Source organism: Homarus americanus, unplaced genomic scaffold, assembly GCF_018991925.1.
Source record: "Homarus americanus isolate GMGI-L3 unplaced genomic scaffold, GMGI_Hamer_2.0 scaffold39155, whole genome shotgun sequence".
In the NCBI taxonomy this organism is placed as follows: Eukaryota; Metazoa; Arthropoda; class Malacostraca; order Decapoda; family Nephropidae; genus Homarus; species Homarus americanus.
Window position 1 is genome coordinate 11,384,873 of NW_024737042.1, and position 16,997 is coordinate 11,401,869.

The 16,997-nt window shown below is 41.3% G+C and overlaps 3 protein-coding genes across 3 annotated transcripts; 1 reads left to right on the forward strand and 2 right to left on the reverse strand.

Annotated features, from left to right (window-relative positions):
• Positions 1-811: 811 nt before the first annotated feature.
• Positions 812-15,099, reverse strand: LOC121872796. Its single transcript, XM_042375853.1, has 7 exons — positions 12,855-15,099; positions 9,526-9,744; positions 9,186-9,356; positions 7,185-8,558; positions 6,806-6,936; positions 6,367-6,462; positions 812-1,333 (listed from the first exon to the last, which is right to left on the reverse strand). The coding sequence occupies exons 2-7, from the start codon at positions 9,641-9,643 to the stop codon at positions 812-814; spliced, it is 2,412 nt and encodes an 803-aa protein (XP_042231787.1). The 5' UTR covers positions 9,644-9,744; positions 12,855-15,099.
• On the forward strand, positions 12,932-13,357 carry LOC121872797. Its single transcript, XM_042375854.1, has one exon. The coding sequence runs from the start codon at positions 12,932-12,934 to the stop codon at positions 13,355-13,357; it is 426 nt and encodes a 141-aa protein (XP_042231788.1).
• On the reverse strand, positions 13,397-13,822 carry LOC121872798 (integumentary mucin C.1-like). The gene has a single exon (XM_042375855.1). The coding sequence runs from the start codon at positions 13,820-13,822 to the stop codon at positions 13,397-13,399; it is 426 nt and encodes a 141-aa protein (XP_042231789.1).
• Positions 15,100-16,997: the final 1,898 nt, after the last annotated feature.

Sequence of the window (16,997 nt, forward strand, 5' to 3'; positions counted from 1 at the left end):
TGCTTGTAAGCATTTCTTGGTTTTCTGGCTCGTCTCTACCCAAAGAGTGTCATCGCTCGTCTTGTCTAGCTTCTCCGCCAATGTCCCTCTAAACGCGTGAAATGGCGGGAAAACTTTTATGTTCAATTTTAATTATCTTCTATAATTGTTTTTATTCCGTAAATCGATTAATAAATGACGTAGCGAGTTTCTCATTAAATTTGGTATTCATACAAGGTGTAGTTTAGAAGATACAAGTTTCCTCTTCCCGCCAGTGTATACATATCCTCGTCATTTCGTAGGTAATTTATTTGATTTGCTTATTGAAATAACTAGGCTTATAAGACTATATAGTGCTTAATATTTTAATACTTAGTATACAATACATACATCGTGATACTCTTAGCGACACACGATCACCAAATGTTAAGTTATCTGTAATACATACTGTACGTTATTTCTTCCCTTAACTGAGGATTTCCAAACTTTTAACTATTATAGCCATATTATAATTGTTGATAAGAGAAGCCTATGTGTTTCTGGCATATATTAACAAAGTCATCACTACAGGCTGCGTGGTGATGCCAAGTGTAAAGAGACGGAGTCAAGCTCGTGGGTAGACAGTGGGAGTGCGAAGTACTGTATATATTTCATTGGTCTGTTATAGGTGAGCAGAAGTGTCGATAAATCAGTTATATTTTGGAGTGTTTGTTCTGCTCCTCTATCCTTTCTCTGTCCATATTCTCTGTTATGTCATCCTAATTACTTATCATTTGCTTTATCTCCGCGTCAATCTTACTACAATCCTCCTATGGTCCCCCAGCAGTCAACGTCACCGGCGCAGAACACAAAATGGCAGTGCAGTATACTCACTGTTACCGAAGATGCCATCTCCTCCTCCAAAGTTGTTGCCAAAACCTTGATTAGGTCGTCCTCCAAAGCCTCCTCCAAAGTTGTTGCCAATTCCTTGATTAGGTCGTCCTCCAAAGCCTCCTCCAAAGTTGTTGCCAATTCCTTGATTAGGTCGTCCTCCAAAGCCTCCTCCAAAGTTGTTGCCAAAACCTTGATTAGGTCGTCCTCCAAAACCTCCTCCAAAGTTGTTGCCAAAACCTTGATTAGGTCGTCCTCCAAAGCCACCTCCAAAGTTGTTTCCAAAGCCTTGATTGGGTCGTCCTCCAAAGTTGTTGCTAAAACCTTGATTAGGTCGTCCTCCAAAGGGTCTTCCCCCAAAGGGTCTTCCTCCAAAATTGCTAGAGCCGCCACCCTGACCTGCTAGCTGACCGAGGATTTGTTGCCCCGTCACCAGCGCCGCCCTTGGGAAGAGAAATATTTGTAGAGTGACGACGTTAACTCCCTAATCAGATACTAGTAACATATTTTCATACTGAAAGATCATGAAGCACACAAATACTTTTTCATGATTTAAATGAGATTTAGTTGTCCTGAAGCGCCCAAGTGACCGATAGCGATACACTAGGTATGAGCTGTTAAAAAGATATTTAAGTGTTAACTTAATTATCAACCTAAGAGTAAACACACCTCTTTAAGTGATGCCCACAGGTTCCATGTTAAAGGCATATTTCCATGCAAAAATATCACTATACGTACTGTACAACCACTTCATCATAACACATTTTGAAAAAAAAATTTGGTGGAAAACCCTTGAGTATTAACAAAATATATGATGACGTCACCTGAGACAGGTTGGGAAGGAGGAGATGATTTAATATTTTTTAGATAAATTGTGTGTTACAGTTTCAACTTCCGATGACAAGAGATGGCCATAAACTTCATGCATCAAGAACAACAAATTACATAATAAAATTTAAGTGTAATCGAGGGTCAATAATTCGTCACTTTATGATACACGATAAGAGCCGCTTGTTGACAGCAGCATGTGTACTGACTGATGACTATACTTATTCAAGTACTGTACTTATTGCTTTAAAGTTGAAATAAATTGCTTAATCCCCATATAAAATTACACCTTATATAATGACTGAGACAGACGACTAACTTATAACAACATTGAAATAACCTAACCTACTCTACTACTTATTGTGAACTTCATCGTAAATTGTCAAGAAATACCTCTGGTGATTCCACTTTTCATGCTGGAACTCGAGTGACACAAGTGTTATCTAGTGACTCGCTTAACATAACACAAGATCACTTCTCAAAGATTCCTGCGTTGATTTTTCCCTGTAAAGTTTAACAATGAAGAAAGTTTAACAGACTCGCTTAAGTTATGACAAAAACAGAACCACTCCCAACGCCACTCAAGGTTACTCACCACCACCACCATCACCACTATCACCCCCACCACACTATGCCACGCAACACCACACTAGGCCGGTTCCATGACAAAACCCCAACGGGGTTGTCATTTATCAACACTAATCTAACCTAACCTAACCTAACCTAACCTAACCTAACCTAAACATAAAAGTGTTCTATTTTATATTTTATACATGAGACTGGGGTATTGTCCGTTGGGGTTTTATCCGGTCACCCACTAGGCCACCCACACCCATCATCACCACTATCACTACCACTACACTAGGCCACCCATCACAACCACCTCCCACTGGTGCTACACTGTTTCAGGGCTACAAAAGTGAGGTTAAAGATATGCAACTTAGTAACCCTCAAGGTAGAGTGCTTAGCCCCACTTTGTTCAATGTTCTTATGAATGCATTATTAAATTTAATTCCAGACAACCCCAGCAATATCATATTCAGCTATGCTGATGATATTCTTATACACACTAAAACTCATCGTGAAATGCAAACTACCCTGAACCATGTACAGTTTTACTTTGGTATAATAAGAATGTTTATATTTGCTTAAATAATGAAGAAATTATATTAATGACTTGGCAACTCGACTACAACAAGGAACGCAGAATGCCCAAGATTCTCAGATCAAATTTTCTTCATTATTTAAGCAAATATAAGAACCTTTGGAAACTTCGTATGACCTTAAATAACAATGAATAGTTTATTATAATAATAATTCTACCTTTGGATTCTTTAATATTTATCCTGACAGTGATACAGCCGAAAATAGATCCACCAATCACAATCACCTTTACATACAGCAGTACTTTAACAAGTATTACCAGGTAAAATTGCGAGCACGAGATCCAGGGTGGGGTCGGTGCAGCTTTGGCTGACTGTACTGTACATACAGCCTGTGAGAACCTTGGTCTTATTATCTCCACTGAGAAAACTAAAGTGTTCAACAAACAAGCTGGTAATCGCAAACGCGGCCCTGCCAAATTCAAGATAGGTAACAACACTATTGACTATGTTTCTTCTTTTAAATATCTTGGTGCCTCCGTCCCTTGTACATTACCTGCCATACAACAGCTAACCCGCCAATGTACTGACAGACTGAACCTCTTAGAAGTGTAGCTAAGTACAGTCCACATTATGGTACTAATATTATAATTGTTAAAACAATGTACCTAGTATATATAAGATCTCTGATAGATTACCACGTACCAGCCCTGGTGTCCCATGAGCACTAAAGTACTTACTTTGAGGAAAGAACTAGGTATACCCAGTGACAATGATAGAATAATTGAAGTCAACCTCATGATAGCCCTGAGGCTCCTGCGTGGTGATCCTGATAACATTGTTTCCTTGAAATTGCTAGAATGTATGAACCATGGGACTGGTGAATCTAAATGGATCCAAACTACAGCTACACATATGAAGATGTTTGGACTAGACCGACAGTACAAAGTTTAGACACAGCAGCACTTCCTTCCACCCTGACGGACAGTTCCCTTCGATATCACAATACCGACATATCCGCCTAAAAAACTGAATATGCAAAGTATTTATCTCCAACACACTGCCAAAGTGAGAGCTCTTGAACACATACACACTCTACAGGCTGTTGATAATATCACACAGACCATCTACACTGATGGATCTCTTAACACCGCCTATGGGAGGGCTGGAAGTGATATCGTTGTGACTCAACCTAACGGTAATACAATTGAGAAAAGAGCTAGAATCAACAACTGGGCATCCACTCTATAAATTGAATTTTGCCATACTCACAGCTATCAAATTCATTGAAACCACTGTCACTGACAGTCTCATTATCACTGACTCTCTATCCTCACTACTTGCCCTTGACACCCTCAACTCAAGTTGTCACGCGCTTATCTCTGAAGCGAGACACAAATATGCGTACCTTGTTGACCGGGGTATCAAGATCAAACTGTCGTGAATCCCCTCTCACATATTCCTCAAAAAAAAAATCTTAAAACTGTAATTAGGAAGGAACTTATTGATGAATTTGACGCAAGTAGATTAATGCAAACAGGCACCAGTCGATCCATAGTTTACCATGATGAGATATATCAAATGAAACATGTATAGGGAGCAAGTTACAAGATCACTAGATTACAAGATGTTGTAACCGCTAGACTAACGTTAGGATATAAGTACCTCTGGCAGTATATTCCTCAAGCAGATGTAAACAAGACTAAATGTAAAGTGTGTGGTGAGACATATGGCCACACACTTGAACACCACGTCTTCGACTGTGTGAAGATAGAACCTTTTAGGGACAGGTCCAAGCACACTGTGTGTGAAATGGCACAACATTTCATCTCTAATGGCAAGATAGCCGACATGTTAAGATTGTATCCACTTTTTTGCACTTAATAACTATATTAGTTCCTAAGTATAGACTCAAACACACAATGTGCTTGAATACCTCTCACGCAAATGTGAATAACAAAGTGTGCGGCCAGACACACTGCTTCACACGCCTCTACTCACGCAGTTGTGAATAAGTTACCCTTTATGTAAGGAACTAAACAAATAATGTATTTGAAATACTGTGTAACATTTAGTGCCATACTATCCTGACCACGGGGTTTAATTTTTCTGACCCTTTGTAAGCCATACTCTGTAACCCTTTTGCTCTACCGCTCAAAGGATGAGTGTGGGGTCCACAATAAACTAGCCGCTGTAAGCGGCAAAATTAAAAAAAAATTCAACCACTATCACCACCGCCACAATATGCCACCCACCACCAGCACTACCAACCACCATTACCACCATCACACTAGGCCACCCGCCACCACACTATAGTGCGTTTTTCCCTCCCTCCCCAAGAGTTACAGCTGATTGGCTGTTGCAAAGCTGTCCGATTTCTTCCAGAAGTTGAATTGAATTGAAACAGTTTATTTAGCCAGAAAAATACAGATACAGAGTGGATAATAATAACAATAATAACATGGTTGAGCCAGTTGTGAACCTGAGCTCTCTTTGAGGCACCTGATATATACTAAACATTTATCTCAAGGAAGTATTATGTAACATTTAGTATCATCTGGAATAGTGCAATAGCATGGTAGTAATAAGTATATCTCTTAATGTTACCACGGTTATCACTTCAATATTTATTTATTTTATTATTTATTATTTATTTATTTATACATACATATACACATACCTATACGTACACACACACACACACACACACACACACATATATATATATATATATATATATATATATATATATATATATATATATATATATATATATATATATATATATATATATATATATATATATATATATATATATATATATATATATATATATATATATATATATATATATATATATATATATATATATATATATATTTGCTGGTACTGTTGATTTTTATGATGCTGTCGTAAGTTCATATATGATTGCCTATAGACAATCATGTAGATCATCATATCTCATATAACTGAATAATTTTATACAAAACCTAACCAAGTTAATCTAAATTTTACAATATTCGAATTAATTTCCTTTAAGTTGCGAAAAAAAAAGTTATTCCTATTTGGCATAAATGTCAGTTGTTTTTTAAAGCTTAATTGGTGAATATCTCGTTTTAGCATAATTGCACTACAAACACACACATATACAGTACATATACCATTCTTAAAGACTAGAGATCTTGTGCTAACTATTACCGCTCTCTATCCAGCTCAACAGTAGAATTCTGTCACAAATAATTACAGTATGGGTCAAACGTACTGTACAGTACAGTGCACATATAGTGCATACTTTACTGTAGAGGAATGAACTTAGGATTCAAAGTGGTGTAGGATAACAACTCTCGTCTTGAGGTTCTATAAGAAAGTAGCGTCTGCTCTCAATGACTGCCGTGTTTTTCTATGTCGGTAACCTAAGATTTTAGTTCAGTATGAGTCTCTTGTTCGGTATTACCCAACACAACGATATGTTTTTGGTGAACTCTTCGCTAAATATCAAAAGCTATAGCTGTTATGGTATTCACTAAAGCAGATCATTATTTAAAGATAAAGGCCCTTAACAATGTGTCCCTTGTGCTGTACTCACCTGGTAGCCGGTGTTGGTGAAGCCCAGAGAGTGAGGTTGATGGGTGTGGCCTGAACCCTCGGTGTGGATGAGCTTCACTTCCGTCGGGCTCAGGTCCTGCCCATGCCAAGGTGGGAAGGTTTAAAGAGAAGGGAGTCCAACATCACACATGAACTACTACTGTATAGCAATATATGACTGTGAGTAGCATGTTTATGAGTGAGATACAGTCCGGTTTATTTTATTTGTTATTATTTCCCACCAGTTTGGAACATTCTGTACCTATGGCATTACACTTAAAGTTATATTTTGAACTTGCTTGTGGTACAGTTCCAAATTACATAAGTACTGAGACTGTGGTTATAGATTTCACCTTTGTGTAAGAATACTTATGGACAATGTTAATGACAGAGCGACGGAGGAAGGTGTCACTCTCAGGTGGGTATAAATACCAACACACCTGGAAACTGAGCAGGAGGTCACAGTGCTGGATGTGGAAGGGGAAGTATTGCATGTGGAACTTGCAGGAGAAGTCTGCCATGTAGAGCGCCCTCACCTGCAGCCTATTGTCTCGCCCACTGTACTGGACGTCTGTGAGGAAGAAGAGCTTGACAGACAGACATTCTATCTCTGTTTTCTTTTATCGATTTTGTCCGATGCCAGACGGCACAAAAAAAAAAGATATTGTGGAAATAATCCAAAGTGGCATGACAAATAATCTTTGAGAGTCTGTCTATGCAGTATATCTAATTCTTCTTAACATTAAATACAAGTTACTTCTACCTACACTGTACAATAGTTGTTTACCGCAGTGAACAAGATATGAGGATTTGTCTTACTTTGGGTCAGAAGGCTGCCCCGAGGAGGGTCTTGGGACCGAGTCACTGTGGTGAAGGAGCGGACGACGGTGAAGTTGGTGGAGGCTAGTGCACCTCCTACTGCCAGCCTCCACAGCCCAGGTGTGTTATCCAGGGAGTTGTCACCAGATCTCAGGTTGTAGAACGTAACCCTCGGGTCCTGCCAGCCCAGCTCCACGAAGATCTCTGTCACCATTCTCGAGCCTGGGAAGTCAATCTTTTTCAGAGTGATGGCGAGAAGAGTCATTGTAATGGGTAACGTCTTTTCGCTGTGTGGGGGAGGTGGGGGGATATGAGCCAGGCTTGTAGTGGATACTGGCTTGATCTGACAGCTCTCCTCGTCACTACCATCGACACAGTTCACCGACAGGTCACAGCGGGCTACCCAAGGCACACAGGTTAGCCCGTCACCACAGGCGAAGTAGTCCAGGCCACACACCGACAGAAGTAGCTGTGTCTCTCGTGGACAGTCAGGCTCCTCAGTTAAGAAATGCCATTTTGTCACTCCAAGAGGAAGAATGTCTAGGTTACTGACTTCATTTTGTATCGCCAGTATTGTTGAGCCTTTGATGATGACCCATCGGTTACTGTCCCACACAATAGAGATGCCGTGGACGCTGATCAGGATGGGGTGTCCGTCTAGGTCGTAGGTAAAGGTGTAGAGACGGTCGTTAGGAAGTGTACAGCTCATGCGGAGAGTAAACACAGGGCGGGACACAGCGTGACACACAGCACACAGTCTCTCATCACAAGGCGTGTCCACCCAGCTGTTCCCCGAGACGCTAACTGATAGGCACTGGTCTCTGTCCTTCCTGGGGACCATATTCCACATAATACTCCAGTCATCCTTATTGTTATACCTCCTGTAGGCGTCAACCCACAACCAGGAGCCGTAACTGTTGGTACATTGGTCGACGTATTTGCTGAATCTCTGTCGAAGGTTCTCACTCTCTTCAGCTGACCTGGGACGCACCAGAGACCCACCTAAGTTCTTACACACCTCATCCAGCTCCTCCCGTGGGTGAGTTGAGGGTAGCATGATGAATGACTCTTGTTTCTGGCAGAAATGTCCTGTGTATAATCCGGTGATGCCCACGATGATGTCGTGTTTCTCCCAGTCGTCGAGGCCCCGCATGGTGTTCATGGACACGAGGGGTGACGCCACCACCTGTGAGCAGTCAATGAGGAAGTTATATATGGCTTGAGGTGTAAGTTTGCTACCCAAGAGCGCCAAGTGCGTGAGAGAGCCGTGAAAAGCGTAAGAGAGGCCTCCGTCGTGCTGGTGCTGCTGCCGACCAACCACTGCCACGCCCCCGCCTCTCAAGCGTGTTGACCCACCCACCACTGATATTTCTCCTGTAAATAAACAAAGAGCAAAAAGAGATCAACAGTAGGCTACTGGAGTCTCACAATTTACCAGCAAACATGTACTCTTAAACTATCAGTGGACAGAGTGGTGACTTGCCATTAATTTTTTTTATGAAGTCTGTCTTTACAGTGTGTCTTCTTAACTGTGCTTGAACTGCACAGTTTTCTAGTCAGGGGAAGAAACCAAATGGCTTTTTAAATGTCCGCCCAGTCTATGGGATAATCTGTCGCACTTGAAGAGAACACTTCAGAGGTTCAAGGGAGGGCAAACTGTTAACTGAAGTTTTCACTGGAACAATCTCTAGAAAGTGTTGTTCACCGATGGAGCTCTTTCAAAACCAGACTTGACAACACTGGAGCAGCTTAGGTAACTTCAGGAGCCAGAGCATGCCCAGCCTCTTTGCCAACAGTGCGTCACAGAGACGTGACCGATCGCCCAAGCGGCTAACGAGCCGATCAGTGGTGAAGAGGATAAAAGTAATACAGTACATTTTTAAAGCTTGTGTAATAGTGTATAAAAAAAGGTTGTAAGTGTCTCCATGAGCTAAAAATTCAATCAAATTAACTCAGAACATCTAAAGTAAGCCTTAAACATACATTGCTAGAAGGACTCACCGGAGGTCAGGTGATGGCGGTGCCCGAGGGTGTACGTAAGATCGTCCAAGTCAAGGACCATGCACAGGGACTCCCACTCCAGTAAGGATAGCGGCGGCTCTAGCACCACCCTCGCCGACACCCCGAAGTCGCAGCACTCTACCACCAGCTCCGACGTGTTCCACTGGATGGCTACGTAGAGAGAGAGGGTTGAGATATTGAGTGAGACATTCCTGCGAGATAACGAAGGCTGGAGGGAAGTTGTAAGGGAGACAGTGAAACTTATCAGTAGATAACACAGACTTAAAGACAGAGAAATATAAGACAGTGACTGGGAGAAGGGAACAGAGTATCAACTCACCCAAGACAAACTCGGAGTAACACTCTGGATGAGCGTAGCTGAAGAGCGGTACAACACCACTATAGGGGACAGACGTCACCTGGAAGCGGAGGCAGACCGTCACCTTGCTGAGGGGCATCGTAAAGTTCACCTCCTGACGTAGGTAACCCCAGCTGGACGACGACGACTCGGGATTACCTTTGAAAGTCACCACAGCCGCCGCTTCTGTTCCCGGCGACACTGTCAGGTTCATTAATAAAAGCTTTATATTGGTGTGTGTAATGTGTTGTGTCTCCCTTCTTAACTTATAGATTGATCTCTCTCTCTCTCTCTCTCGTGCAAGACAAAGGCTAGTTACAAAACATTTTGACGTGTAGTGTAGGTGTCCTGTCAAGGGTTGTCATAAGAATCACTGGATGAACATATTAGCTATATTTTTAAAACCATATACTGTAGGTGTATTTGAATTTTTTCCTTCTCCTGATAATGGAAGTATGTTGACAACTCCAACTGATATATTCTATCAGCAATAATTCAGTGATATACAAATACAAAAGACTGACAGGCTTACATTCATTAGAAGCGTAGAGTTAGGAGATATGATGAGGTGTACAAGTGGGTAAGTGGGATTAACAAGGGTAAAATGGAAGATGTTCTGAAGCTCAGTAACAGAAATAACTAGAACAAATGGCTTTAAATTAGATAAATTCGATTCAGAAAGGATATAGGCAAGCACTGGTTTGGTAATAGAGTTGTGGATATGTGGAATAGGCTACCAGTGCTATAGTAGGATCGGGGACGCTAGGAGCTTCAAGACGAAGTTGGATGGCACATGGAAGTGCTGGGATGGGTGTGAAGGGATCTGCCCTGTAGGCCAGTCGGCCTCCTGCAGTATCCCACTTTCTTATGTTCTTATGTTCTTATGTACAATAACAAATCATCGGCAGCACAGTTACAGGTCAGGGTGGTGGCTTTTGGATGAGGATTTTATTTAATTACTTTGCCATAAAACAATTTCTCTCGTGAATGTCTTGGCCTTTTTTTTTAAGGAAAGGTACTATTATTATTCACCCCTTGTGGTTTAAGATGTTTTGATGATATTCGTGTACTGGGGTTACAGAAAAAAAATATTCATCGATCATACTCTGTCCTGCCTTGGGCCACTGTCTGTTTCTTTCCGGTGTCACTTGTTGAGATTGTACCGAGATCAACATTTTCTGAGCATGCGCAGTCGATCAAAACATATCGAGGCGTACCGAGATTATTCCCCGGAAAAAGAATAAGTTAGGTTAGGTTGGGTTTGATTTGGTGTGGTTTGTATTTTATTACACCGTGCATTCCCAGAAAATTTTCAACACGGTAACATCTCACTCAGCATGTGACACTTGGAGTGTTGCCTTAAGAACACCACTCTAACTTAATGTACACCCAATAATGGAAAACATGTAGTAATAAACGGTGTCCTAAGAGAATTTAGGTCAAACTATCTTGAAATTATGATTAATCTCCCTCCCGTGAGAATCTGCAATAAAACACAGTCGACCTAACGCTGTTAACTAGTGCACAAGAAAGCAGCTGGAAGCCGGTATGAGTCGCATGTTACATCGTATACATTATGAACCGCGGATCAGATTGTATCAGTCACTAACAAGGTGCTGAAGGAAACACGTTGACGCACATCCCGTATGGTGGAACGTCTGTGATGTGGTATGCAGGAGTCTTATGACACGAAACTGCGTATGGATCACATGAAACTGAGTCTTATGACATGGGATGGTGTGAGTATTATGACATGAAATGGTGTGAGTCTTATGACCTGTAACTGTGAGTCTTATGACATGAAACTGTGTATGAATCTTATCACATGAAACTGAGTCTTATGATATGAAACTGTATGAATCATGACATGAAATGGTGCGAGTCTTATGAAACTGTGAGTCTTTTGACATGAAACTGTATGAATCATGACATGAAGTGGTGCGAGTCTTATGACATGAAACTGTATGAGTTATGACATGAAACTGTGTATGATTCTTATGGTATGAAACTTTGAATCTTTGACATGAAACTACGAGTCTTATGACATGAAACTGTGTTTGAGGCTTATGACATGAAACTGTACGTACGAGATTTACGACATGAAACTATGAGTATTATGATATGAAATTGTATGAATCTTATGACGTGAAATTGTGTACGAGTCTTATGACATGAAACTACTTGTATGTTAAATAAAACGGGACAAATTTGACTAGATTTCTGTTATAACGTATGATAAGCGGTGGTCAAATATCGATTCGCTTTTTTTCTGTTCGTAATTCGTTCCAATTAGTCCATTTTTTTTAGGTTTGGGTCCCTGTGTTGACCTGACTGATGTCTTGAGATTAAAACCTATTAATGAAGGTGCGTGTCGGAACTTTTGTATGTTCATATATCACTACGACGTTCTTCTCTGTACACCTTAATACACTGTTTTTATTGTTTCTCACGTACCGGTAGCAAGATATGAAAGTAGATGATGAAAACTATTCAGTATAATAAAGTGAAGGTACTGTAAATATATTCAAAATCAAAAGATGTGTAATAGGTTAAGTTGCTGAGTTAACCCGCATAATATTTAGTTACGCATTCTAGCGACGCATAACATGAAAATTCCATCATTTACTGTTCCCAGGTTAGAAGATAAAATACAGATTCACTTCATTTCATATCAATGGAAAGATATTTGGTCATGATGCAATTAAGTTACGATGAATGAAATCAATGAGTCCTATGCGGTATACAGTATGCCCGTTGATTTTAAATACCCGAAGATCTACATATATTACTGATAAGTAAACTGGAAACATATGATGGCTTTGTTGGATATTCTTATTTTATTGTCTTTACTTCTAACCATTATTATTTACATATATCTGCACTGTTGAGGTACACAGGAAATTGCATACCTACATTATTTATATGTATACTGAGCTGTAGACCCCGATTGTCTATAGAGGATACATATTGAACTAATTGTAAACATGTATGACGATTTCACTTAATAAATATCAATCGAATTTAGTCTAATGTACCCTTAAAGAGATATTATAATAACACAATGGGATAGAGCCAATATGAAACGTCGTCTCTAATACTTCCCGTTCTTTATGTTTTTTTATCTAATGAATAGCTTGTCGAGGTTACCTGCCAAGAGCACTGGGTTATTACTTATGTGTTATATGGGTGAATAAGGTGACTGGAAACTTGACAACATTAGAATAATACAACTTTACAACAGTTAAGGTTGGCAGTGAAGTAACAATAACAATAGATGTGCACTTGAGTGGTTGTCAGCGAGAAGGAAATACCTGAGAGAAGGGCGGGTGCAGTGGTGGCAGGTGTTGTAGTGATGGCAGATGTTGTAGTGGTAGCAGTTGGTGTCGTGATGGCAGATGTTGTAGTGATGGTAGATGTTGTAGTGATGGCAGATGTTGTAGTGGTAGCAGTTGGTGTAGTGATGGCAGATGTTGTAGTGATGGCAGATGTTGTAGTGGCGACAGTTGACGAAGTGGTGGCAGGTGGTACAGTGGCGGTGGCAGCTGGTATAAAAGGGGTGGCAGCTGGTGGAGTGGCGGCGACTGGTGTAGTAACGGCGGTAGCTGGTGTAGTAACGGTGGCAGCTGGTGTTGTAACGGTGGCAACTGGTGTAGTAACGGTGGCTGGTGTTGTAACGGTGGCAACTGGTGTAACGGTGGCAGCTGGTGTAGTAACGGTAGCAGCTGGTGTAGTAACGGTAGCAGCTGGTGTAGTAACGGTGGCAGCTGGTGTTGTAACGGTGGCAACTGGTGTAGTAACTGCAGCAGCTAGTTAGTAACTGCGGCAGCTGGTGTAGTAACGGCGGCAGCTGTTATTAATGGCCGGCAGCTGGTGCAGTAACGGCGGTAGCTGGTGTAGTAATGGTGGCAGCTGGTGTAGTAACGGTGGCAGCTGGTGTAGTAACGGTGGCAGCTGGTGTAGTAACGGTGGCAGCTGGTGTAGTAATGGTGGCAGCTGGTGTAGTAACGGCGGCAGCTGGTGTGGTAACGGCGGCAGCTGGTGTGGTAACGGTGGCAGTTGGGGTAGTAACAGTGGCAGCTGGTGTAGTAACGGTGGCGACTGGTGGAGTGGCCGCGACAGGTGTAGTAACGGTGGCAGCTGCTGTAGTAACGACGGCAGCTGGTGTTGTAAAGACATAAGTTGAAGGCGCCGTAGAACCAACTGGTGAAGCATTAACCTCAGCGGAACTTGTCTCTCCAGAGGTGTTGATGACGGCATCTGTAGTAAGTGTCTGCACCATCGTTACCAGCAGGAGGTGGAGGATAACTGTGCAGTACAGGTGTTCTCCTGCTGGTGGTAGGGGTGTAGTACAGGCTGTACTGCCACAGGACGTCACCCACGTCCACAAAACATCGGCCTTCATGACGTCCTCAGGCGGCGACAGTAACCAGTACACTGTGAGACTCGGCGATAATGGTGGCAAGTCCCTCCCCGTGACTCATGACCCAATTTTGCTTGACGCTTTGTTAACAGCTTGAAATATTACATTAATACTCACACGACGATGGGTTGATTTCCTGAGGAAGACGAAATAATAATAAACAACACAGTCTGATATTTCAGGCAGTTTATAAACTAAATATTTTATCCTACCCCGCGATGCACGTACCCCATTAATGACCTTGTGCTATTATTTGTAATGCAACTACACCATTGTCATTTACACTTGTATTCTTCTAGACTAAAGACATCTCTTTAAGGAACACCTAATATCTTACGTCATTTGTTAGTGGTTGGTACGAACGACACGGTCATGCATGCGTGTCAACTGTTATGATAACACTCCCTCACCCTAACGTCACGCCCTCGCAATTTTATGAATACAAAGAAGAACACAAGCGACGCCAGTTAATAAAGAAGCACTTTTGACTTCTAAAGGTTTCGAGTTGGATTATTCTTTATTTTCCATGCACATTAATTTTGATTACAGAGATCATAAATACTATATAGTATTGCAGGTGTGCATAAAATATAGCCTACACATATTGTCGCGAACTGCAAGAGTATTTTTCCAGCTTCCAGAACACGCGATATACAGTACAGTATTTCTTTTTCGTTATTTTCATGTAAATTTCCAAGCAAGCATTGATAGGGATGATTTGCGAGTGACGACAGGGTATAGTTTGGGAATAATTAGCCTTAAAATTAAATTACGGTAAAATTATCGATTCGGTCATCCACCTATTTGGAAGTAGGTCAGAAACGTTCAAAAGACACCAAAAAACATCGGAAAAGCATAATTTCAATCTACCATCGTCCGGTAGAGGTTTTTGGTTAGAATCCGAAAATTCGCTGGATTACCGAAAGGATAATTAACAATACCATAAATTACTATCCATATTATTAATAGTATGTGGACACTTATATTCTATTAATTTACAAATCCATTCATCTTACAAGCTAAGTTTCCACAATTACAAACCTATTCACACGGGAAAAGGGAAACAACGGAGCACCTTAGCTTTCGTCTTTATTCAAGACATCTTCAGAGGCAACTGGATTACATGGACAGAGAGAGGCTTAAATATACAGGGTGACCTTATTAAACACGAGGTCAGGTCATAATGATGTCATCCACTAATCCCCACACCAATACCAACACACACATAGAGGAGCTTAAGGGAAGGGGGCGACGTGACTAGTCAGGTTAGGTCACAAATAAGGGACCGACTAAATAACTATCCTACATCTAGATCCAAGGTTTTCAAAGCATTTTTAACCTTGGGCCACTGACAAATAAATTTATGTAACATATTATCAGTTTTGAACTGACCATCACTAAGGTTTATTGATTTTAATTCCTTAATCAAACTAGCTTCAACCAGAAGTCTTTCTGTGACACAAGATGATTTGAACACTTCCAAGCTTTTTTCCCAAGCAATGGGATTGTAGTGGATTTCTCCCCTACAAACGCTGTTTGCTGAGTAGCCGACCCCACGAATTCCCCAGTGTATGCCTCGTGGTCTACTGTAGGTCAACCAGCGCCGCCTTACATGCCGGAGGTCAACTACTAAGCCACGCCTACCTCCGCTATTTAAGACCTGACCTCGTGGTGACCGCTCTCTTTTCTATCTACACCAACCAGCCAGCAACACCGCCATCTCCTCCGACGCTGCCTGGCGGTCCTCGCTCCCGCCGGCGAGCATGGCGACCCACAAGCTGTCCTCCTCTGAGCACCCTCACCAACCAGCTCTCTCTACATCACGCTTGTAACCACGCTGCCACTACCCAGCACCAAGCTGCATTGTACATCCAATACAACATGTATACAGAGAGCACATTGTGAGTTTCCTTTCTCCATCCCATCCTGAGTGTGAACCAAACAACCTGTTCCCCACAAATGGTGCCCCCGAGTGACTCGAACACCCAGCCTTCTGCCCCATAGGATGATTATTATTCCTAACATTAACGAACAGGGCACTGCTTTCAGATGCTGTTCTGATATTGTACTTATGTTGTTTGATTCTGAGCTGCAGTGTTTTTCATGTCTGTCCTACATAATTACATTTGCTACATGGAATACAATAAACACTTCCATTTACATTCAAACTTGGGCTATTTCTTATTAACATATTTAGTAGCTTGGGGGGCCGAACTAACGGGACAAATTCATTGCGATAGGGCAGAGTCAAAATATTCTTAAGTGTAGGAATTTGTCTGGTTTGAGAGGAATGAAAGGATTTTTTAGCCCTTTTAAAACAACGATCAACAAACACAGAAGGAACGAATGTGTTTCAATTCATCATCAATAAATTCAGAGTCACAAATACGCAGACATCTTAAGAACAAAGCAGAAAAAACTGACATTTTGGTAGACTCCAGGTGATTTGATAAAAAGTGTATGAAACTGTCTACCTGTGTGGGCTTTCTGTATACCTTAAATTTGTAATTGAGAGAATACAGTACCGTACTAGGAAACGTAACATCGAATGCAAAACATCATTAATACAAAAATAATATATGTATTTCAGCTCTATCTTCAAAACTGTAGCCGGAGTCAGCGAACGGACACACACACACTTATACGATTTCATCATCTGCCCGAGAATTCCTGAGCTTCAATAGACAAGCATAGTCCTTGACACAAGTCATATTAACTTTATCCCAAACCCTACACTCGTTACATGGTACAGTGGCGATGATACGTACATTTAAAAGACCTAGATGTGAAATTGATGGATGTGGTGATAATGGTGATGGTTGTGTTGGTGATGGTTGTTGTTGTGGTGATGATGGTGATGGTTGTTGTTGTGGTGATAATGGTGATGGTTGGTGTGGTAATAATGGTGATGGTTGTTGTGGTGATAATGGTGATGGTTGTTGTTGTGGTGATGATGGTGATGGTTGTTGTTGTGGTGATGATGGTGATGGTTGTTGTGGTGATAATGGTGATGGTTGTTGTGGTGATAATGGTG

Excerpts from the sequence above, each read along its gene's own strand:
- LOC121872796 (XM_042375853.1), bottom strand. The coding sequence starts at position 9,643 with ATGCCCCTCAGCAAGGTGACGGTCTGCCTCCGCTTCCAGGTGACGTCT. Across the intron at positions 9,357-9,525 it reads TTACTCCGAGTTTGTCTTGG|CCATCCAGTGGAACACGTCG; the intron begins GTGAGTTGATAC and ends CTCTCTACGTAG. Across the intron at positions 1,334-6,366 it reads TCACCAACACCGGCTACCAG|GGAGTTAACGTCGTCACTCT; the intron begins GTGAGTACAGCA and ends GTATCTGATTAG.
- LOC121872798 (XM_042375855.1), bottom strand. The coding sequence starts at position 13,822 with ATGGTGCAGACACTTACTACAGATGCCGTCATCAACACCTCTGGAGAG.
- LOC121872797 (XM_042375854.1), top strand. The coding sequence starts at position 12,932 with ATGGCAGATGTTGTAGTGATGGTAGATGTTGTAGTGATGGCAGATGTT.